At 41.7% G+C, this 23,983-nt stretch overlaps 1 protein-coding gene across 2 annotated transcripts in view; it reads left to right on the top strand.

Annotated features, from left to right (window-relative positions):
- Nucleotides 1-23,983, top strand: part of LOC132383245 (brain-specific angiogenesis inhibitor 1-associated protein 2-like protein 2) — a 147,964-nt gene that overhangs the window by 7,073 nt on the left and 116,908 nt on the right. The window contains exons 2-3 of one of the 2 annotated variants that reach the window (XM_059954181.1): nt 9,197-9,272; nt 22,645-22,731. In XM_059954181.1, coding sequence (XP_059810164.1) covers nt 9,197-9,272; nt 22,645-22,731 — 163 coding nt within the window. The remainder of the gene's footprint in view (nt 1-9,196; nt 9,273-22,644; nt 22,732-23,983) is intronic. The other variant, XM_059954182.1, reaches the window with a different exon arrangement.

Genomic DNA, 23,983 nt, shown 5'->3' on the forward strand with positions numbered 1-23,983 from the left:
TCGTCCTACGAATTGAATCTACTTGTATGCCAACTGCCCCATCCTCTGCCCTATCATTCTGGTTCCCACCCCTATCAAATGAGTCTCAACAACTCCAGGAAACCTGCCTGCAAGGATTCTGAACCCCTCGATTTCATGTGTAATCTTTTCTTTCTGTACAGGTCATACCTTCCCAAAGATCCAGAGATATGAAACCCCTGCTCTGGCACCAATTCCTCAGCCACACATTAATCTGCCAAATTATCCAATTCTCACCCTCATTGGTACGTGGCACAGGTAGCTTTCTACCTAGCTCCCTAAATTCTCTATTCAAGACCTCCTTCCTTTTAGTATCTATGTTGTTGCTATCAATAAGTATCAAGAATTCTGGATGCTCACCTTCCCTCTTTTGAATGCTGTAGACCCATCTGAGATGCCCCTGATCCTGACACCTGAAAGGCAACATACTATCTATGTGTCCCTTTCACGTCCACATATTCTCCTGTTTGTTCTTCTAACTATGGAATCTGTTATCACCACTGCACTCTTCTTCTCCCCTTCGCTTCTGAGCCATAGAACCAGGCACAGTGTCAGAAACCTTGCTGCTGTGGCTTTCCACAGCTAGGTTGTCTCCTCTAACAGTAGCTGAAGTGATATTATTGAGGGGAATAGCCACAAGACAGTTGGCTAAGTGGATGGAAAGGAGGGGGTTCAGTGAGATATGGGGCAAATGCGGGTAATTGGGACCAGCTTAGTGAGCACCAGGATCGACATGGATGAGTTAGGCTGAAGGGCTTGTGTCTAGTTTGTTTATGACCATAAGATATAGGAGTAGAAGTAGGCCATTCAGTCCATCAAGTCTGCTCAATCATGTTCTGATCCAATTCTTCCAGTCATCCCAACTCCCCTGCCTTCTCAAGTCAAGTCACTTTTTATTGTTATTTCAACCATAACTGCTGGTACATTACACAGTAAAAATGAGACAATGTTTTTCAGTACCATGGTGCTACATGAAACAGTACAAAAACCACACTGAACTATATAAAACAACACAAAAACCGCACTAGACTACAGACCTACCCAGGACTGCATAAAGTGCACAAAACAGTGCAGGCATTACAATAAATAATAAACAAGACAATAGGCACAGTAGAGGGCAGTAAGTTGGTGTCAGTCCAGACTCTGGGTACTGATACCTTGGCTAATCAAGAACCTATCTATCTCTGCCTTAAATGCACCCAGTGACTTGGCCTCCATTGCCACTCGTGGCAACGAATTCTACAGATTTACCACCCTGTGACTAAAGTAATTTCTTTGCATTTCTGTTCTAAGTGGACATCCTTCAATCCTCTAGCCATTCCCTCTTGTCCTAGGCTCCCCTACCATGGGAAATAACTTTGCCATATTAAATCTGTTCAAGCCTTTTAACATTCGGAATGTATCTATGAGATCCTCCCTCATTCTCCTGAACTCCAGGGAATACAACCCAAAAGTTGCCAGATGTTCCTCATACGGTAAACCTTTCATTCCTGGAATCATTCTCGTGAATCTTCTTTGAACACTCTCCATGTCAGTATATCCTTTCTAAAATAAGGAGCCCAAAACTGCACACAATACTCTGTGTGGTCTCACAAGTACCTTATAGAGCCTCAACAACATATTCTATACCTCTAGAAATGAATGCCAACATTATATTCGCCTTCGTCAATGACTCAACCTGGAGGGTATCCTGCACAAGAACTCCCAAGTCCCTTTTGAATTTTGTGTTTTTGAACTTTGATTTGTGGATTTTGAATTCCCTCCATCTAAGTTATAGTTTGCCCGTTTATTTCTTCCACCAAAGTGCATGACCATACACTTTCTAGCAGTTTATTTCATTTGCCACTTCTTTTCCCATTTCCCTAAACTATCTAAGTCTCTCTGCAGGCTCTTTGTTTCCTCAACACTACACACTCCTCCACCTATCTTTGTATCATTGGCAGATTTAGCCACAAATACATTAATCCTATAGTCCAAATCATTGACATACATTGTAAAATGCATCTGACCCCTGTCGAACTCCACTGGTAACTGGTAGCCAGCCAGAATAGGATCCCTTTATTCCCACTCTCTGTTTGGAGCTGATCAGCCAATGCTCCACCCTGTGCTTGTAATTGCCCTGTAATTCCATGGGTGATTATCTTCCTAAGCAGCCTCATTTGTGGCACCTTGTCAAAGGCCTTCTGAAAATCCAAGTCGTCTACTGCATCTCCTTTGTCTACCCTGCCTGTAATTTCCTCAAAAAATTGCAGTAGGTTTGTCAGGCAGGACTTTCCTTTCAAGAAACCATGCTGGCTTTGGCCTGTCTTGTCATGTGCCTCAAGGTACTCCGTAATATCATCCCTAACAATCAATTCCAACAACTTCCCAACCACTGATGTCAGGCTAACAGGTCTATAGTTTCCTTTCTGCTGCCTCCCACCCTTCTTAAGTAGTGGAGTAACATTAGCAATTTTTCAGTCATCCAAAAGATCATTGTAAATGCCTCTGCAATCTCTCCAGCTACTTACTTTAGAACCTGAGGGTGCATTCCATCAGGTCCAGGATGGACCCTTAGACCAGTAAGCTTCCTGAGCACCTTTTCAGTTGTAATTTTCACCGCACATACCTCACTTCCCTGACACTCTTGGATGTCCGGTACGCTGAAGATGTCTTCCACTGTGAAGACTGATGCAAAATACGCATTCAGTTCCTCTGCCATCTTTGTGCCTCTCATTACAATATCTCCAGCATCATTTTCTATTAGTCCTACATCTACCCTCAGCTCCCTTTTACTCTTTATATACTTAAAAAAGCTTTTAGTATCTTCTTTGATGTTAGTTGCCAGCTTCCTTTCATAATTCATCTTTTCCTTCCTAATGACCTTCTTAGTTTCCTTCTGAAAGTTTTTCAAAAATTCCCAATCCTCTTTCTTCGCACTTGCTTTGGCTTCCTTGTATGCCCTCTCTTTTGCTTTTACTTTGGCTCTGACTTCACTTGTCAGCCGTGGTAGTGTTCTTATTCCGTTCAAAATTTTTTCTTATTTGGAATATATCTGTCTTGCACTTCTCTCATTTTCCACAGAGACTCCAGCCATTGCTGCTCTGCTGTCCTTCCTGCTGGTGTCCCTTTCCAGTCGACCTTGGCCAGTTCCCCTGTCATGCCATTGTAATTTCCTTTATTTCACTGAAATACAGACACATTGGAATTTAGTTTCTCCTTCTCAAATTTCAAAGTGAACTCGATCATATTGTGATAACTGTTCCCTAAGGCTTCCTTAACCTTAAGCTCTCCTATCACATTCAGATCATTGCACAACACCCAATACGGTGTAGCCAATTCCCTAGTGGATTGAACAACAAGCTGTTCTAAAAAGCTATCACTTAGATATTTTTGATGTCCAGTACTGGCCTGGTTTTCCCAATCACATTTCATGTTAAAATCCCCAACAATTATCATGACTTTACCCTTCTGACACGCTTTTTCTTTCTCCTGCTGTAATTTGTAATCCAAATCCTGGCTGCTGTTTGGAGGCCTGTATACAACTGCCATTAGGGTCCTTTTATGCTTATCACTTCATAACTCAACCCATAGAGACTCTACACCTTCCGATTCTATGTCATCCCTTTCTAATGATTTAATATTATTTCTTATACACAGGGCCACACCACCCCCTCTGCCTACTAACCTATCTTTCTAAAACACCCAATGGCAGCCACCCTTTAGCCAAGTTTCAAAGATGACCACAGCGTCATTGTTGCCAATCTGTAGCTGAATTTCAAGATCATCCATTTTATTTCTTATGCTGCATGCATTCAAACATAACACTTGCAAATTTATTCAAATTTAACAAGTTTAACTCTATACCTCTCTTCGATTGCCTGAGAGCTAACCTATGACTTTCCTTCCTGTCAGAAGGAAATTATTTTTCAATAGGTTATTCTAATTTTATTGTTGTGTTCATTTAAAAATAATCAGAGAATCTGAAACAAAAGCATGGACTACTGGAAACACCACACAGGTCAGACAGCATTTGTGAAGAGAGAAAAACAGTCAATGTTTTGGGTTTATAATCCTTCATAGTTTTGTCTGCATTGGTCATTAGAGATTCGAGCTCAGTGAATTTTTAAGAAGTATGTATTCATATTCTGTATGTTGAGATAATGGGTGAGATCACCTCCAATTAATTCTCATGGAATCTATAGGCTATTTGGCCCAACTAATCTATACTGGCATGTATAAGCCTCCTCCCTCTCGACCTCATCTAATCCTGTCAGCAACAGAAATACTGTGGGGAGAGGAAAAACATTCTGAACATTTCTCCTGTACAGGTAGTCTCTCCCTCTTCATTCTTGTTTAAATTATTCCTCCTACTGCCTCTCAAAATTCAAAGTTTAAAGTTCAAAGTAAATTTTATTATCAGAGTACATGTATGTCACCACATTCAACCCTGAGATTCTTTTTCCTGTGGGCACACTCGGCAAATCTATAGAATAGTAACTGTAACAGGATCAATGAAAGATAGAGTATAGAAAATGACAAACCCTGCAAATGCAAATATAAATAAATAACAATAAATAATGAGAACATTAAATACCAAGATAAAGAGTCCATAAAGTGAGATCATTGGTTGTGGAACATCTCAATAGATGAGTGTAGTTATCCTCTTTTGTTCAAGAGTCTGATAATTGACTCTGAATTCATTTCCATATAAGACATTAGAGCAGAATTAGGCCATTAGGTCCATTGAGTCTGCTCTACCACTTCATCATGACTGATTTATAATCCCTCTCAACCCCACTCTCCTGCCTTCTTCCCATAACCTTTGATGTCCTTACTAATAAAGAACATATGAACCTCCACTTTTGATATATTCAATAACTTGGCCATCATAGTCATCTGTGGCAAGGTATTCCATTTGTTCACCAACCTCTCGTGAAAGAAATTCCTCTGTATCTCTGGTGTAAAGGAATGGATTTCTATTCTGATGCTGTGCTCTCTGTTCATAGACTCTCCCTCAATAGGAAATACCCTCTCCATATCCCCCCTATCTAGGCCTTTCAATATTTGGTTTCAATGAGATTCCCCATCATTCTTCTAAATTCCAGTGAGCACGGGCCCAGAGCCATCAAATGCTCCTCATACGTTAACTCTTTCATTCCCAGGATAATTCTCATGGAGCTCCTCTGGACCCTCTCCAATGCCAGCACATCCTTTTTTAGATAAGGGGCCCTAAACAGCTCACAATATTCCTCAGCAGCCTAGCCTAAGCTTTGTGAGTGATGTGAGGGCCTCCGTTGGCCAGAGTTGACCATGTATGTTGCATCCTAACTGTCTAGATATGCAAGCCTGGGCAGTATAATACAGAGAGTAAACTGTTACCATTGTAGCAAGCTCCCCCGCTCCAAGCATCTGATGAACCTAAAGGAACAGCAGAGACTGATACAGTTCGGTACCAGCAGCAACACAGGAGTTGCTAGTCAACATTGAACTCAACGTAGGACTGCCTTAGGGACTCCAGCTCTGAATTTTTCCTTCGGGGTTTACTCCTGAAGCCTTCCCCATGAGTGGGTGTAGCTGCAAGGCAATGGAGGTTTGAGATCAGAGTTTTTCTTCTACATGAGATGCCAACCACAGCTGACAAGCCCCATCTGCTCAAAGCGGCTGATTTTAAGGTGCCAGTAACCCACCTTTGTCCCTTCTCTTGTCAGTAGAAACAGTTCCACTAGGCTTAGTAGCTAAGCCACGCGTGAAGGCCAGGAGCTGGACTTGGTTGTCAGAGGCTATTTGAGGTGCATGCCATTGGGAACTAATCCCCATTATCATCCCTGGCTATAACAATCTTGTAAAGCCCAGGAAAACGTTTAAGGATACAGTGGCTGCCTTCCTATTTTATTCAAGTCCTCACCACTTGCTCTGTGTAAGGTAGGGCATGATATCAAATTCTTTTAATTAGTTAATTGTCCATTTTAAACCTCACAGTTTAACAATTTATTATTTATTAATAGGCAATGTGACCTGAGTACATATCCTGTTATTATCTCATTAAGCCAGTTAGGGCCAATCTATTGGAGAGTTGAAAGCTTTCCAATTTATTTGTTGTTACAGCCAAGCATCGCAAGTCTAAGCTGCTAATGTTGCAGGTGTCTCCTTATAGATGAGTGCACTGCACGTCCATTGAATTATTTATTATTTTATGCAACAAGAGTACATTAACAGTGAATCAGAATCAGGTTTAACATCACTGACATACATCCAGTGGCCACTTTATTAGGTGCAAGTGTAAAGCATAAAGAACATAATCAAACAATAAAAACAAAACACTCTAAATCTAACTACCCTCGTTAGTTACGTCTGTACACCTGCCCTTTAATGCAAATATTTAATCGACCATCCATGTGGCAGCAATTCAATACATGTAAACATGCAGAAATGGTCAAGGGATTCAATTGTTCAGACAAAATAAGAATGGAGGAGAAATGTGATCTAATGACTTTGACCGTGGAATAATTGTGGGTTCCAGATAGGATGATCTCAGAAACTGCCGATCTCCGAAAACTGCTGAACTGCATTCTGAAGTGGGAGGGTGATCGGCCAGATGTCGTGGTACACATCGGCACCAATGATATAGGTAGAAAAAGTCAGGAGTACAGAGAGTGTACTCTCTGAAGAGTGAGTACAGAGAGCTTGGTAGGAATTTGAAAAACAGGACCTCGAGGGTAGTAATCTCCGGATTGCTGCCTCTGCCACGTGCCAGTGAGGGTAAGAGTAGGATGCTCTGGCAGATCAACACGTGGCTGAGAAACTGGTGTAGGGGGCAGGGTTTGAGATTTCTAGATCACTGGGACCTCTTCTGGGGACCTGTACAAGAGAGATGGGTTACACCTGAACTACAAGGGGACCGATATACTTGCAGGGAGGTTTGCTAGTGTTATTGGGGAGGGTTTAAACTAGATTTGCAGGGGGATGGGAACCAAGGTGCCAGAGTAGATAGTGGAATGGGGGTAAAAATAAATGATGTTAGTAGATCATGCAAAGTCATAAATAGTAAGGTTGTGTGTAGTGGTAACAGTCTTCTGAGGTGTGTACATTTCAATGCGAGGAGTATTGTGGGAAAGGCAGATGAGCTGAGGGCCTGAATTGACACGTGGAAATACGACATCACAGCCATTACTGAAACTTGGCTACAGGAGGGGCAGGACTGGCAGCTCAATGTTCCAGGGTTCCGATGTTTCAGACGTGATAGAGGCAGACGGATGAAGGGTGGTGGGGTGGCTTTGCTAGTCAGGGAAAATATTACAGCAGTGCTTCGGCAGGAAAGATTAGAGGGCTTGTCTACTGAGGCCATATGGGTGGAGCTGAGAAGGTATGACCACATTAATAGGGTTGTTTTATAGACCACCCAATAGTCAGCGAGAATTGGAGGAGCAAATCTGCAGAGAGATAGCAGACAACTGCAGGAGACAGAAAGTTGTGATTGTAGGGGATTTTAATTTTCCACACATTGATTGGGACTCCCATACTGTTAAAGGTCTAGATGGGTTAGAGCTTGTGAAATGTGTTCAGGAAAGTTTTCTAAATCAATATATAGATGTACCAACTCGGGAGGATGCAATATTAGATCTCCTATTAGGAAATGAGTTAGGGCAGGTGACGGAAGTGTGTGTAGGGGACCACTTTGGTTCCAGTGATCATAACGTCATTAGTTTCAACTTGATCATGGATAAAGATTGTTCTGGTCCTCGGGTTGAAGTTCTAAACTGGAAAAAGGCCAAATTTGAAGAAATGAGAAAGGATCTGAAAAGCGTAGATTGGGATAGGTTGTTCTCTGGCAAGGATGTGATTGGTAAGTGGGAGGCCTTCAAAGGAGAAACTTTGAGAGTGCAGAGTTTGTATGTTCCTGTCAGGGTTAAAGGCAAAATGAATAAGAATAAAGAACTTAGGTTCTCGAGGGATATTGGAAATCTGATAAAGAAGAAGAGAGAGATGTATAACATGCATAGGCAACAGGGAGGAAATAAGATGCTTGAGGAGTATAAAAAGAGTAAAAAAATACTTTAGAAAGAAATGAGGAGGGCTAAAAGAAGACATGAGGTTGCTTTGGCAGGGTGAAGGATAATCCTAAGAGCTTCTACAGATATGTTAAGAGCAAAAGGATAGTAAGGGATAAAATTGGCCCTCTTGAAGATCAGAGTGGTTGGCTATGTATGGAACCAAAAGAAATGGGAGAGATATTAAGTGGGTTTTTTGCATCTGTATTTACTAAGGAAACTATGGAAACAAGGCAAACAAGTAGGGAGGGAATACAAAAACAAGGGTATAATGCTGAGGCTTTATAAGTCACTGGTCAGACGGCATTTGGCATATTGCGAGCAGTTTTGGGCCTCTTATCTAAGAAAGGCAGCACTGGTATTGAGTGGGCCCAGAGGAGGTTTATGAGAATGATTCCAGGAATGAAAGGATTAATGTATGAGGAGTATTTGATGGCTGTGGACATGTACTCGCTAGAGTTAAGACGGGGGGGGGGGGGCGGGGGGGTGTGGTCTTTGAAACTTAAATAATAAAGAAAGGCCTAGATAGAGTGGACAAAAAGAGAATATTTCCATTTGTGGGAGAGTCTAGGACCAGAGGGCACTGCATCAGAATAGAAAGATGTTCGACTCAAACAGGAATGAGGAAATTCTTTAGCAAGAGAGTGTTGCATCTGTGGAATTCATTACCACAGTCATTTGTGGAGACCTAGCCATTGGCTATATTTGAAGCTCAGGCTGACAAGTTCTTGATTAGCAAGGACATTGAAGGTTACGGGGAGAAAACAAGAGAATGTGGTTGAGGTTTGGGTTTAACTCAGCCATAATGGAATAGTGGAGCAGACTCTATGGGCTGAATGGCCTAATTCTGTTCCTATGTCTTATTCTGCCCGGATTCATTGGAGAGGTCTGAGTGATCTGGATCCAGGCTGCTGGCCAAGTTGGAGGTGTTCAGTGTTTGACTGTTGGTGGATCCTGATACTTTTGCAATCCAAAGATTCCTTCAGAAGTCAAGAACAAGGCATAAAATTTGTTGCTAACAATCATTTTATTAAGTATCACATGAGTGGAAAGTGAACAAGAAAGAAGAGTACAAAGGAAAATAAAGATAACAATTACACACCACAATCCAACACTGTGTAACCAAGGTAATTGTGTTTGACTTGCAGAATATAATGGAACAGTTCAATCCTGGATTACAGAATCTGGTGTTGCTTGGGAGCAACTTTGTCAGAGCGTTTCAAAGTAAGTATTGAATCGATGGAGTGTCTGTGACATTTAATTCTTCATTTAATATAACTACGCATCATGGTAGTGTAGTGGTCAGTGTCACGCTTTACAGCACCAGTGATCTGGGTGCAATTCTGACAGCTGTCTGTAGGCTATTTGTGTGTTTCCCTGTGACTGCGAGAGTGCTCCAGTTTTCTTCCAAGTTCCAATGACATAGGGGTTAGGGTTAGTAAGTTGTGAGCATTCTATATTGATGTGAGAAGTATGATGACTCCTGCGAGCTGTCCCAGCTCATTCTTGAATGTGTTGGTCACTGACACAAATGAATCATTTCACCGTCTGTTTCATTGTACGTGTGAGAAATAATGCTGATCTTTAAACATCTCTTTATTTTTATTGCTTTGAGGCTTGTTAAGATCATATGACAGCAGAATAGACAGTTTGATGTTCAAAAGAACTTTAAACACGGTTACACCAACTCATAATGCTGCTTAATCTTCTCATCAGGAGCCAGACTCTTAATGTTCAGGGGTTTACTCCATAGAACATTGTCCTCAGTTGAACTTACACCTTCCAATCAGTGTTTGTGGAACTGTGCTATATAAAACTGGGCTAAACTTACAGGAGAGAAGCAAGGTTCCTCAATTCTGCAGCAGACAGAAGTGCTCCACAACAGGTAGTTAAAACTGCCAAGGGAATCATTGGCACCAGCCTACCTTCCATCGAGGACAGTCGCCATACAGAAAGGTTCAAAGATTTAAAGTACATTTATTATCGAAGTTTAAGGTAGCACTGGTGAAATTCAGCAACTACTTTCTGGTGGCCAATAAAACAAAGAAAACAACTAAATATTTATTAATCACACTTTTTCTGGTAAGCAATTACTGCAAACAATAACCTGTAATTTCCTTGTGGCATTGAGCTTTTGGCATTTTTGCGCTGTGAACTGGAGTCTTGGAGCAGTAGGATGGTTGTGGCAGGTCCAGGTGGAGAATGAGCTGATGTATTGCTGGAGCTGTCCAGTTGCAGGAGAACTGAGATGAGGCAGAGATGGAGCCCGGGCCCAAGAGCGAGGAAAGACATGAGGTGACTGATTTAAATGCCGAGCCAAATTGGAGAGGTCAGGTACCGGCTGAATTAAGGAGTGTATCGAAGTGGCGGGGTCTGTGTCTGAGAGTGAGGGTGGATGATATAAGAGCCAGACCAGATCGAAGTGTGTCAGAGTGTTGGAGCCGAAGTGAGGGACGGACCTGTTCAGCTTGCTGCTTCACGCAACTTATTTATCTCTGCACTGAATTGATGCTGTGACCTGCAACTAGTGGACTTCTGACTCAGCTGCATTGATGCCTGGTTTTGTGAACTTCAGTTCTGAATGCTGTTTGCTTACTTTTATTGTCTGCACAATTTGCTTTTTTTCTCTCTGCATATTTGGTGTTCCACTGTCTTCTTTTGTTTTAATGGGTGCCATTGAGTTTCTTTGTTTTGTGGCTGCCTGTAAGGAGATGAATCTCAAGGTGGTATAAAGTGTATGTACTTTGAGCTTTGAACTAACCAGAATACAACTCAGATTCACCCATATGCAGGCAGCCACGAAACAAAGAAACACCATGGGACTTGTTCAAACTCTGAACATGTGGACAAAGATCAAATTGCTCAAACTACAAAAAAAACAAGTGAACAGCATGTTGAATATCAAACATCGAATGAGGAGTTCTGAAGTATATAATTTAGTTCACTTCAGCAGCCACAGCTAAATGCAGGCTGCAGAGCCAGTCTTTAGCGAAGCACCCCAGTCCGCATCAATGGCCCTGATCAAACCGCTCAAAAACAGCAAAAACAGAGTAACTCCAGAAACAAATGCAACATGAACCTCAGTCTCCCAAAATGAGTCCACAGTCTTGTGCCTCGCTGAGCCTTGCAATGCCTTGTCAAGCACTTTCAAGCCTTGTCAAGCACTTTCCTCTGACAGTAGCAAATGACCGGCAGTCGGCACCGAACACCTGCCCACACTCCACTCTCGTTTCATTGACTTCAACTTTGCTTGACACCTCATTTGGGGAGAAGCAATGGAGTCGATCATGGGCTTACACTCCACTTCCAGGACTTCAGCCCTCAAGGCTCTAAACCTCTCTGAATTTCCCAGGAGACAGCGACGCATCAGATCGCTCAATCTACTCAAAAATACACCATGAAAATGTAAATCGCAAGTCCCAATCACATGCTGTTTAGTAGTAGAATCATATTTGAAATGTAAATCACAGGTTCCAATCACACACTGTTTAGTAGAAGAATCGTATTTGAAAGAAGACCTAAATGAGTAAGAGAAGTAGCTTTGTGAACTATCTGCAGGATGTCGCCATTGGTCACATTGTTTGCTGGTGCCATTTTGCTGGAAAAAGATGCCAGAAGGAAAATAAAACATGAAGGATCTCACCCATCCTGTTTAAACTCATGGGAGTTTGTCCCTCTCCCATCAGGGAAGAGGCAATGCAGTATCCATGCCAAAACATTTACTTCGACAAGCAATAGGGCCAATCCAGTAACCTACCCTTCACACCCTCAACCACCGCTAATTTATTATTTCCTGTCAGTCACCTTATGTCCAGACACTCCTGTGGCTAGCATCACTTTATGTACGTACAGGCAGCCTATGTACATAGTCTTTTCTGTTGATTAGTGTAAAAAAAAGCCAAATTAAATCCACTGTGATTCAATGTTGAATATTTTTTATAGGCACTGGTATACAGTATAAGCTAATCTTCTGTATTTATATAGTGTTTTTTAAATTATGTTCCTTCTGCTTATTGTGTTGTTTATGCTGCCTCAGATCCAGACTAACATTCATTTTGTTCTCCTTTCTATCTGTGTACTGATGCATACACTGTGATGAATCATGAATTTTCTCTGCAGTTTATAAGCTAATGCTAGTGCCTACCTCAGACACACGGGATCAGATGGCACCTAGAAGGGAGGATGATTTTTTAAAAACAGATACAAGGTTCACATTGAGCGCTGTCAGTAACCTTATCTTTCAGGAATAAGATTGCCCAACTACAGATTGCCCAGCAGTTTCAATAAGATTGCCCAGCATTTCAGTTAACATGGCCCGTCAATTAATGAACTGATCAAAGTGTGCTTGGCTGTCAGTACACAGGATCTGAGGCACTTCACACACAGGAATTGCTTATGACAAATAGAGTTCAAGGGCATCTATCTAATTCAGCAATAAAACCACTCCTGGACACTGAACAAAGATCATTGTTCCTGAATTCCTGCCATGTTTAACTTTACTGCACAGTTTCTCTAAATAAAGTAACAAGCCCTTCGACATATTGAGCATACACTGCCCAATTACACCCATGTTACCAATTAGCCTATTAACTGGTGTATCTTTGGAAATGTGGGTCACAAAAAACTGGATCACCCAGCAGAAACACCTGGAGAACATACAAGCAGCAGGAATTGAATCTGGGCCACTGACACTGTAAAGCGTTATGCTAGATGCTACACTAGCCCAGTAAATTCTCACTTCAGCATGAGGTCCTTTTACCAATTAAGGTCTAACCACTGGAAAGGAAATTTGTATAGGAAATACAAATCTTGCTTACTTGCAGCAAGATTCCTCAAATAGAAATACAATTAGGTAACATTAATTGAGGGATATTATTGGGCAAAACATTAGTATTAATTTGCTTTTAGTATTTAATTTGCTTTCAAGAAGGAGCTGGATAGATATCTGATGGATAGGGGAATCAAGGGATATGGGGACAAGGCAGGGACTGGGTATTGATAATGAATGATCAGCCATGATCTCAGAATGGCGGTGCAGACTCGAGGGACTGAATGGTCTACTTCTGCACCTATTGTCTATTGTCTATTAACTCCCCTGTTTCTATGGTATTTTTTGTCTCTAGTCATAGAATATTCAACATTTTGGTTTAACACTGAGCTTAATGAATTAGTTTTTTCCTACACATAACCATTTGAAAATGTGACAATAGTCTTTTTCAATGCCAGATGAGGGTAATATTGTCCAGGACAAAAGGTTAACCTCTTCTTCAATAGTGACATACTATATGATTTTTTTTTGCCCATTGAGAGAAGACGGGCAGTATTCTGCCTTAATGTCTGTCTCACACTGCAGTATCCAGCTCTCTCAGACTGAATGTTTGTCCCATTTCTGACATACAGTTTGATATTTCTTGCCTTTCTCCTCTGCAACAGAGGCCAAGTACACTGTATTTTATACCTGGTGTTTTTTGGCCATGTTGGCAGTCACTCAGTTCATACCGTACCCACCTCTGAAGTGGATTACATCATACAGTGGAGATATCACCATAAGCATTTAAGCTGATGCTCCTGCAAACAAGCAATCAGGTGTCTAGACACCCCTTTTATCCAAGGGCACAGCCTCAGAATAAAGGAATGTCCCTTTAAAACTGAGAAGAGAAGGAATTTCAGCCAGAAAGTGATGAATCTGTGGTATTCATTGCCACAGATGCCTGTGGAGACTAAATTACTGGGTATATTTAAAGTGGTGCTTGAGAGATTCTTGAGGGGTAAGAAGGTTAAAGGTTGTGGAGAGAAGGCAGGAAAATAACGGTGAGGGGAAAAAAAATCAGCCATGACTGAATGGTGAAGCAGACACAATGGACTGAATGGCCTAATTCTGCTTTTGTACCTAATGGTCTATTGTCTGCCCTGAGACCCCTTATGCCTATAATAGACATCCTGATGCATGAGAGAGGCCTTTATTTAGAGATACAGCACAGTAGCAGGCAGTTATGGCATTAAAAAGCCAGTGTGACTGATTAACCACCCAACCTGTAGGTCTTTGGGATGTGGGAGGAAACTGGAGCACCCAGAGGAAATCTGTGTGGCCATGGGGAGAAGGTACAAACTCTTTATAGACAGTGGTGAAATGGAACTTGGTTCGCTGGTGCCGTGATTCAGATATGTTTATCACATGTACATTGAAACACACAATGAAATGAATGATTTTCGTTATTAACTAACATACCCAAGGATGCGCCGAGGTCAGCCTGCAAGTGTCACCATATTCTGGCACCAAAATAGCATGTCCACATGCTCAAAACAACAAAACAGAAGACTACAAACAACAGGACAACTGTAGCAAAACAAGTCCCTCCCTCCCTCCCTCCCTCTCCTCTCCTCTCTCCCTCCCACCTTGCATCTGATCATTGTAGTGGTAGTTATTCCTTTGTCACTCTGTTAGCCACTCTCAAACAGGAGGAGTTCACACACTGTACAATAGTGTTCAGCTGAATATCCTGCATGCTGGTGTCCTGGTGTGCTCTGCACTATCCCTCAATAACAAAGAAGCGGTTGATCATCGATGAATTGGTGCTACAGACCAAGTGAGATTCCCAACAAGGAAGAACTTACAGTATGACTTTATTCAAAAAATATTCAGAGATTTACCAACCTAAACTAGCTTGCTCAGTTGTATACACCATGAGGCTAAGCTGAGAAACGAACAGGGTTGTTAGGCAAAGCCTTCGAAGTACAGCCAAAAGTGGATACATTGTAATAATCTGTGGGCTACTAGCCTGGGGAAGTCAGAGGTGCAGAGGGACATAGGAGTCCTCGTGCAAAACCCCCCGGAAGGTTAATTCACAGATTGCATCTGTGGTAAAGAAGGCAAATGCGATGTTGGCAGTTACTTAAAGGGGAATAAAATATAAAAGCAAGGGGATAATGCTGAAGTTTTATAAGACACTAGTTAGGCCACACTTGGAATATTGTCAACAGTTTTGGGCCCTTTATCTCAGAAAGGATGTGTTCTCATTGGGGAGAGTCTAGAGGAAGTTCATGTGCATGATTCTGGGAATGAAGGGATTAACATATGAGGAGTGTTTGGCAGCTTTGGGCCTGTACTGACTGGAATTTATAAGAATACAAGGAGATCTCATTTAAACCTAACAAATGTAAAAAGAACTAGATAGTGGATGTGGAGAGAATGTTTCCTATGACGGAGTATCTAGAACTAGAGGGAACAGCCTCAAAATTGAATGGCGGCCCTTTAGAAGAAATGTAAGGAGGAAATTTTTTAGCCCAGGAGTAGTAAATCTGTGGAATGCTCTGCCATGGACTGTGGTGGTGTCCAAGTCTGTGGGTATACAGTTTTTAAGGTGGAAGTTGATAGTTTCCTGATTGGTCAGGGCTTCAAAGGATATGCCAAGAGGGCAGGTTTATGGGGTTAAGTGGAATCTGGGATCAGCCATAATGGAATACGAACAGACTCAATAGGCTGAATGGCCTATTTCTGCTCTTGTATCTTATGGTCTAAATCAGTCAACCTTTGTGGGGGGGGGGAAGACTCTTGTAGTTCAAATAAATAAATAAGCAAACAGGAAAATGCAGCAAATCCCTGCAGTACCTACATCTACTTACATAATAAAGCCTTCTGAGTCATTTGATTTATTTCTCTAAACTTTGAGAGAGGGCTCAGATACTTTGAGAGATTTAGGGTTGCAAGCATTCTCAATCAGGCATCAGAAGAACATCAAGTAAGCACACTGATATACTGCATGGGTGACAAAGCAGATGACATCATGAGTGGATTAGGACTGACAGAAAGAGGTGACAATAGAGCTCAGCTCAAACAAAACTGACAAGCAAAACAAATTAGGTAACGTGTCCAACTGCAATAGATGTAGCAAGTCTCCATTCCACTTCAATGTGCTCTGCCCAGTAAAAGAAGTGAAATACTATCAATGCAATAGAGATGGCAATTATAAAAGCCAGTGTCAGTCGAAAACAGTTCATCAAGAGGTCAAAGAACCTATATCCAGATGGAGAGAGAGCTTTCCTTGGGGCTCTAGATTCAAATAGACAAGGCTGGTGTACTACAAAATGAGGCAGTGACATTCAAAATGGAAAGTGGGGCAGATGTCACAGCCATCTCCAGATGCCTGTTCACAAAACTAATGAAGAAAACAGGCAATATACTAAACCCAGCAAAGAAAATGCTCATGATGCCAGAACAATGCAAGTTCAATGTGAAAGGAGTGTTTACTAATTCCATCCATAAAAATGAGAAACAGTTAAAAGAGGATGTCTACATGTTCAGAATCTCTTCCCACCACTACTGTGACAACATGCCAGTGAGAAACTGAACCTCATTGCAAGGTTTAGTGGTTGGAGAGGTACCCGAAGCTGTTCACAGGCTTGGGGGTACTGCTGAGGCACCCTTCTATTGAGCAAACATTTGGTATACTTTTGGAGTGGAGGAAAGTTTGTCACTGATCTTGATGCAAACTCAGGGTTCTGGCAGATCCATTTAGCTCCTGAGTCACAAAAGTTCACAACTTTTATCACTCCATATAGATGCCAAGTCTTCAAGAGCCTCCCTTTTGGTATCTCATCAACCCCTGAGCTCCTTCAGATGAGGATGAACCAAATTTTGGAGGGACTGGAAGGAGTAGTCTGCTACATGGACAATATACTCATCTTTGGAATCTCAAGATGCAAGTCAAAAGAGTAGAAGCTATCTTGGAGAAACTGAAGTGAGCTGGACTCACCCTGAACAAAAAGAAATGTGAATTTGCCAAGTTGGAGGTGAAGTTCTTAGGCCACCAACTGTCCTCAGAGGGAGTGCAACCAGAGTCAGACAAACTGGCAGGAGTTTGGAACATGGAACAAGCTACAAATGAATCAGAGATTCACAGTTTCCTTGGTTATGGTAAGCCAGCTGGGTAACTTATTTCCTGATTTGGCAGAGAAAACAAAGCCATTATGTGATCTCCTCTCTCAGAGAAATGTTTGGACTTGGGAAACACCACAGGAGAAGACATTCTCATCATTTAAAACAGAGCTTATCTCTCTGCCATCATCGGCATTCTTTGATCTGAACAAAGCAACCAAGTTCTCAGCAGACACCTCTTTCTTTGGCCTAGGGGGAGTGCTCACACAGCACTGCAGTGGTGAATGGAAACCGGTGGCATATGCATCAAGAACACCAAATTCCTACTTGAAACGCACCAGAGACCACTTGTCAGCCTCCTCAGCTCAAAAAGCTTGTTTGATTTAACCCCCACATCTGAAAAGATTCAGAATGAGGTATATGTGATACTGTTATGACATTGAACATATCCCCGGCAAATCTTCCACAACACTGGACACTGTCGAGGATGCCTTGCAAAGGTGAGTGAACAGAAACTGACTCTGCCCTCATGGAAAATACAAATACTTTATTGTCACCAAACAATTGATACTAGAGCTTGCAATCATCACAGTGATATTTTTTTTATTTTTTATATAATTATTATATATTATTAAATATTCAAATATTTATTTGATATTATTTCTCCCTGAAGTACAAATAGAAGTAAATATAATAAAAATTTAAATTATAGATCATAATAAGAAAAGAGAAAAGGGAAAGTATGGTAGTGCAAGTCAGGTGCAGATATTTGGAAGGTACACCCCAGATCCAGGTCAGGATCTGTTTAGCAGTCTTATCACAGTTGGAAAGAAGCTGTTCCCAAATCTGGCCGTACATATATTCATGCTCCTGAACCTTCTCCCAGAGGGAAGTGGGACAAAAAATGTGTTGGCTGGGTGGGACTTATCCTTGATTATCCTGGCAGTACTGCTCCAGCAGCGTGTGGTGTAAAGTGAGTTCAAGGATGGAAGAGTGGTTTGTGTGATGTGCTGGGCTATGTTCACGATCTTCTGCAGCTTCTTTCGGTCTTGAACAGGACTACTTCCATATCAGGTTGTGATGCACCCTAGAAGAATGCTTTCTATGGTGCACCTATAAAAATTAGTGAGGGTTTTAGGGGACAGGCCAAATTTCTTCAGCTTTCTGAGGAAGTAAAGGCGCTGGTGGGTCTCCTTGGCAGTGGACTGTGCTTGGTTAAACCAAGTCAGGTCATTTGTGATATTCACCAATAAATACCAACATCTGCTTAGCTCAGGGATGTGGAAGTTTTCCTGTATCATGGAGTAAACGGGACAAAAATCTCACTGAGTTGAAAAAGGACCAAATGGGCAGCTAAGTCATGCAATACTGTGAGACATGGATGGCTAGCTGTCCCAAAAGGAGCTCACAAACTCAGACCTTGCTGGCTTGAAAGAGACGCACTCACCATTCTTGATGGTTTGCTGCTAAAGGGCTCCAGACTCTCCATTCCAGCTTCTGTGCATGTCAAAATAATCAGTCAAATCCACCCTGGACATCAAGGCATTGAAAAATGCCACCTGACAGCAAGGCAATCGGTGTGGTGGCCTGGTCTGAGCACACAGCTGCGAGATTATGTAAAGCTATGTGAAGCATGCAGAAAACTGCACAAAAATCATTGTAGCTCTCAGTCCCATAGACTCCCTATGGCAAATTGCAGGGACAGACATTTTCAAGCTGAAAAGAGGCAAATATAGTGCCTATAAAAAAAGTATTCTTCTCCCCCCTTCAGAAGTTTTCAGTTTTATTGTTTTACAACATTTAATCACAGTGGATTTAATCTGGCTTTTTTGACGCTGATCAATAGAAAAAGACCCTTTCTTGTCAATGTGAAAACAAATCTCTACAAAGTGATCTAAATTAATTACAAATATGAAACAAAATAATTGATTGCACAAGTATTCACCCCCTTCAAGTCAGTATGCACCTTTGGCATCAATTACAGCCTTGAGTCTGTGTGGGGAAGTGTCTGTCAGCTTTGCACATCTGGACACTGCAATTTTTCTGCATTTTCTTTACAAAACTGCTCAAGCTCTGAAAGATTGCATGAGGATCACAAGTGAACAGCTTTTTCATTTCCAGCCAAAAATTCTCAATTGGATTGAGGTCTGGAGTCTGACTTGGCCACTCCAGGAATTAGGCCATTCAGCCTATCAAGTCCACTCCACCATTTCATCATGTCTGATCCCAGATCCCATTCAACCCCATACACCTACCCTCTTACCATATCCCTTGATAACTCTGACCAGTCAGAAGTCTATCAACTTCCACTTTAAATATACCCATGGGGTTGGCCTCCACCACAGTCTATGGCAGAGCATTCTACAGATTCATCACCCTCTGGCTAAAAAAAAAATTCCTTGTTACTTATGTTCTAAAAAGTCGTCCCTCAATTTTGAGGCTGTGCCTTCTAGTTCTGGATACTCGCACCAAAGGAAACATCCTCTCCACATCCACCTTATCTAGTTCTTTCAACATTCAATAGATTTCGATGAGATCCCCAAGCATTATTCTAAATTCCAGTGAGTACAAGCCGAAAGTTGCCAGATGCTCCTCACGAGTTAACCCCTTCTTTCTCAGAATCATCCTTGTGAACCTCCTCTGGACTCTTTCCAATAAGACAACATCCTTTCTAAGATAAGGGGCCTTATCTGTTGACAATAGTACCGTTGACAATACTCTTAAATGCAGCCTGACTAGTGTCTTATAAAGCTTCAGCATAATCTTCTTGTTTTTATAATCTATTTCCCTTGAAATAAATGCCAACATTGCATTTGCCTTCTTTACCACAGACTCAACCTGTAAATCCTGGGAACCTTGTACAAGGACTCCCAAATCCCTTTGCACCTCTGATGTTTGAACCTTCTCCCCATTTAGATAATAGTCTTCCTTTTGCCAACATGCACCATCATACATTTCCTAACATTGTATTCCATCTGCACTTTTTTCCCCCCATTCCTCAGCTCTATCTACCTCTCCACCTATCTTCGTATCATCTGCAAACTTTGCCACAAGCTATTTATTCCACTATCTAAATCATTGACAAGCAATGTGAAAAGTAGTGGTCTCAATACCCCTGAAGAACATCACGTCACTGGCAGCCAACCGGAAAAGACCTCCTTTATCCCCACACACTGCCTTCTGCCTATCAGCCATTCCTCTATCCATGCCAGTAACTTTTCTGTAACACCATAAGATTTTATATTTTTAAACAGCCTCATGTGAGACACCTTATCAAATGCCTTCTGAAAATCTAAGTAAGTGACATCCATTGCCTCGGCTTTGTCCACTCTGCTTGTTATCTCCCCGAAGAACTCTACAGGTTTGTCAGGCAAGATTTTATTGCCTTGCATTTCTTCTCCCAAGTCACAGTTTTCTTGCAGACTGCATCAAGTTTTCCTCTAGGATATCCCTGTATTTTGCTTCATTCATTTTACTCTCTACCTTCAGAGGCCTTCCAGGGCCTGCTGCAGTGAACATCCCCACATCATGATGCAACCACCACCATTCCTCACAGTAGGGATGGTGTGTTTTTGATTATGTGCGGCATTTGGCTTATGCCAAACGTATCGTTTAGCCTAATGGCCAAAAAGCCCAATTACAGTTTCATCAGACCATAGAACCTTCTTCCAGCTGACTTCAGTGTCGCATATGCCTTCTGGCAAACAAAAGCCAAGATTTCATGAGGTTTTTTTTCAACAGAGGCTTTCTCTTTGCCACTCTTCCATAATGCAGTGACTGGTGAAGCATCTGAGCAACAGTTGTATGCACAGTCTCTCCCATCTCAGCCACTGAAGCCTCCAGAGTGGCCTCCCTCACTAGTCCCCTTCTTACACTGTCACTCAGTTTTTGAGGACAGCCTGCTCTAGGCAGATTTACAGCTATACCATATTCTTTCCATTTCTTGATGATTGACTTAACTGAACTCCAAGGGATATTCAGTGACTTGGATGGACATATTAGGATGGGAATGTGAAGTGGAATTAAAGTGGGTGGCCACAGGGAGATCCTGCCAGAACCTCCATTAAGTTTTGTGCTTTTTTGAAAAGAGTTCTAATCTTGAAAATATTTCACAAAATAGAGACTGTTCTTTTAAAAAAAAGGAATTGATGAAAAAAGGAGGAAACAGAGCGAGACAGAGAGAGTTAAAACAAAGAAAAAGACAGTTAAGTTGGCAATTTTTATGTTTATGTAAGGAGCATAAGTCATGTGCAATGGGTAAACTGAATTGCTTTATTTCAGACAAGAAGTACATGTGTGGATTTTCTTTTTTTCAAGAAGGGGAGATGTAGTAAGTAGTTAATAGTGTTATTTTTGTGTCACAGCTGCTCCCACATGGGAGGAGTTTATATACTATATAAGCAGGGTTCTCAATAAAGTTCAGTTAACTACCCTGCATGGTAGCATCTTAGTGTGCTCAATAATGAACACAACAACCCTGGGATGCACCAAGACCACATTGTTGGCATTTGATTATGCTGCTGAGGCCTGGACTTCGGATGTCATTTATTGCATGTCTAGAGCATGGAGTGGAGGCTTCAACCCTGGATGTCACCCATTCACAATGCTGTCTTTCAAACATGGAGTGCAGAGCCAAGTCCTGACCTCTAACTCTTCTACATCCTGTCCTCAAACCATGATCAGACCCCTAATTGCCACACATCACTGCCCCAAACCCTATCCTGACTCCTGACCCTTAACTCCCCTTTCTGTCCTAAAAACCATCCCAATAAAAAAAAACTAAGGCTGAGCCATGGTTATCTGAGTAATAGTGCTACACTAACTGCTACATCACCACGTCACAGAGATGTTGTTGGCCCACTAACCATGATCGTATGTCTTTGGAATGTGAAAGGAAACCGGAGCACCCAGAGGAAACCCACATGGTCTTGGGGAGAGCATACAAACTCCTTACAGGGACAGGAGAGCAACAGGAATTGAACCCCGATCTAACAGCTGTAAAGTGTAAAGTGTTACGCTAACTGCTATGATACCATTGCATGTCCTAAACAAAGAATGACAAACAATCAGAATTAGATTTGTTATCAGTGATGTATGTTGTGAAATTTGTTGTTTTATGTCAGCAGTTCAGTGCAATACATAAAGTATAGTACAAATTACAGTAAGAAATATATAGTGCAAAAGAGAGCAAAGTTAGTGAGGCAGTGTTGTGGGTTCTTAAATGATTCAGATATCTGATGGTGGGAGGGGTTGGAGCTGTTCCTAATGTGTTTGTCTTCAGGCTGCTGTACCTCCTTCTTGATGGTGCGAATGAGAAGAGGGTGTCTTTAAAGATGGATTCCAGCTTTTGGAGACATTGTCTTTGAAGGTGTGCTTGATGCTGGGGAGGCTAGAGGTATGATGGTGCTGCCATCAACAAAGACAAATTGTGCAAAAAAAACTGATAAAATAAGTTGTAAAGAGTCATTAGCCATATGTCTATAGTTGTAGAATAAATTTATATCTCCTGAACTAATTGCTTGTCACCCAATAACCAACCCTTGTCCCAATAGAGGCAGAGCTTGCAGTTCCATTAACCTTTTGAGGCACCTCAGAGCCCCTAGACATTGTGAGGAGCAGGTCAGCCTCGCTCCCGAGACACTGCCTAAGAGGGAAGGGAATCCCCCGGTTATGTACCCCCTTTTCCACAACCACTAACTTAATATTGTAATCCTCTTGCAGCATTGACTGGGGCAGCAAATGCATACTTTGCTGCGGTTGCGAAATTTGGTGAGCAGGCATTGAAGACATCGTCATCGCAGACACTGGGTAAGAGAGCATCATCCTGAGGGTCAGGGCTTTTCCCATGGTTGGTCTCCCCAAGGATCAGAAAACCTGAAGACATTAGGCCATTCCACCCATTGAGTCTACTCCATCATTCCATTATGGCTAATTTATTATCCCCCTCAACCCATTCTCCTGCCTTCTTCCCACAACCTTGATGCCCTGACTAATCAAGAATCTATCAACCTCCACCTTAAAATACTGAATAACTTTGTCTCCACAGTTGTCTGTGGCAATGAATTCCACAGATTTACCATCCTGTGGCAAAAGGATTTTCTTTTCATCTCTGTTCTAAAAGGATGTCCTTCTGTGCCCTGTGACTTTACACTCCTCATCTATAGTAAACATCCTCTCCATGTCCACTCTTATCTAGTCCTTTCAATATTTGATTGGTTTCAATGAGATCCCTTCTCATTCTTCTGAACTCCAGTGAGTCATGTTGGCAAACCTTCTTACAGTACGAACAAGTTACGGCTTTTCTGTCAAGTGTGAGGGAGGCTGACAAGCAGCTTGATAGAGTTGTATAAGGTGATAAGAGGCATAGATAGCAACAGACACAAAATGCTGGAGGAACTCTATGAGTCAGGCAGCATCTATGGAGGGGAATAAACAATCAATGTTGCTGAGTTCCTCCAGCATTTTTTGAGTTACTTAAGATTATCTGCATCTCAAAGGGTTAGGTTCTAAATGGCAATTAAGAATATGGGATAAAGTTAAAAAAAATCTCTCCAAAATTTGTCCAAACTAGGACAGGCCCAATACATATGAATAAGAGAAGCTGCACCCCCTTTACACTTATCACAAAAGGGACTAATCTCAGGATAGAACCATGATAATTTAGTTTTAGACATATGAGCCCTACGTACAACCTTGAACTGTAAAAGGCAGTGGTGAGTACATAAAGAGATTGAATTAACTGATTTAAGAATTGAATCCCCAGCCTCATCAGACAGAGAAATATTTAAGTTATGCTCCCAGGCAGTTCTGATTTTATCAAAGGGGGCACGCCTCAAGGTAATTAACTTATTGCGAATAGTAGATATCAAACCTTTGCCCAATGAGTTTGTACAAAGAAATAGGTCCACAACGTTTTTCTTGGGCATCTCAGGAAAGTCTGATATTAAAGGGTTAATAAAATGTCTAATTTGAAGATATCTAAAGAAACCCTTTGATTGTTCTTTTTTGGCACCTTGGGTGAAGTTGACATGCATTTGAGTCCGACTAAACATCGAACTTT

The sequence above is a fragment of the Hypanus sabinus genome, chromosome 29 (assembly GCF_030144855.1).
Source record: "Hypanus sabinus isolate sHypSab1 chromosome 29, sHypSab1.hap1, whole genome shotgun sequence".
NCBI classification, from domain to species: domain Eukaryota; kingdom Metazoa; phylum Chordata; class Chondrichthyes; order Myliobatiformes; family Dasyatidae; genus Hypanus; species Hypanus sabinus.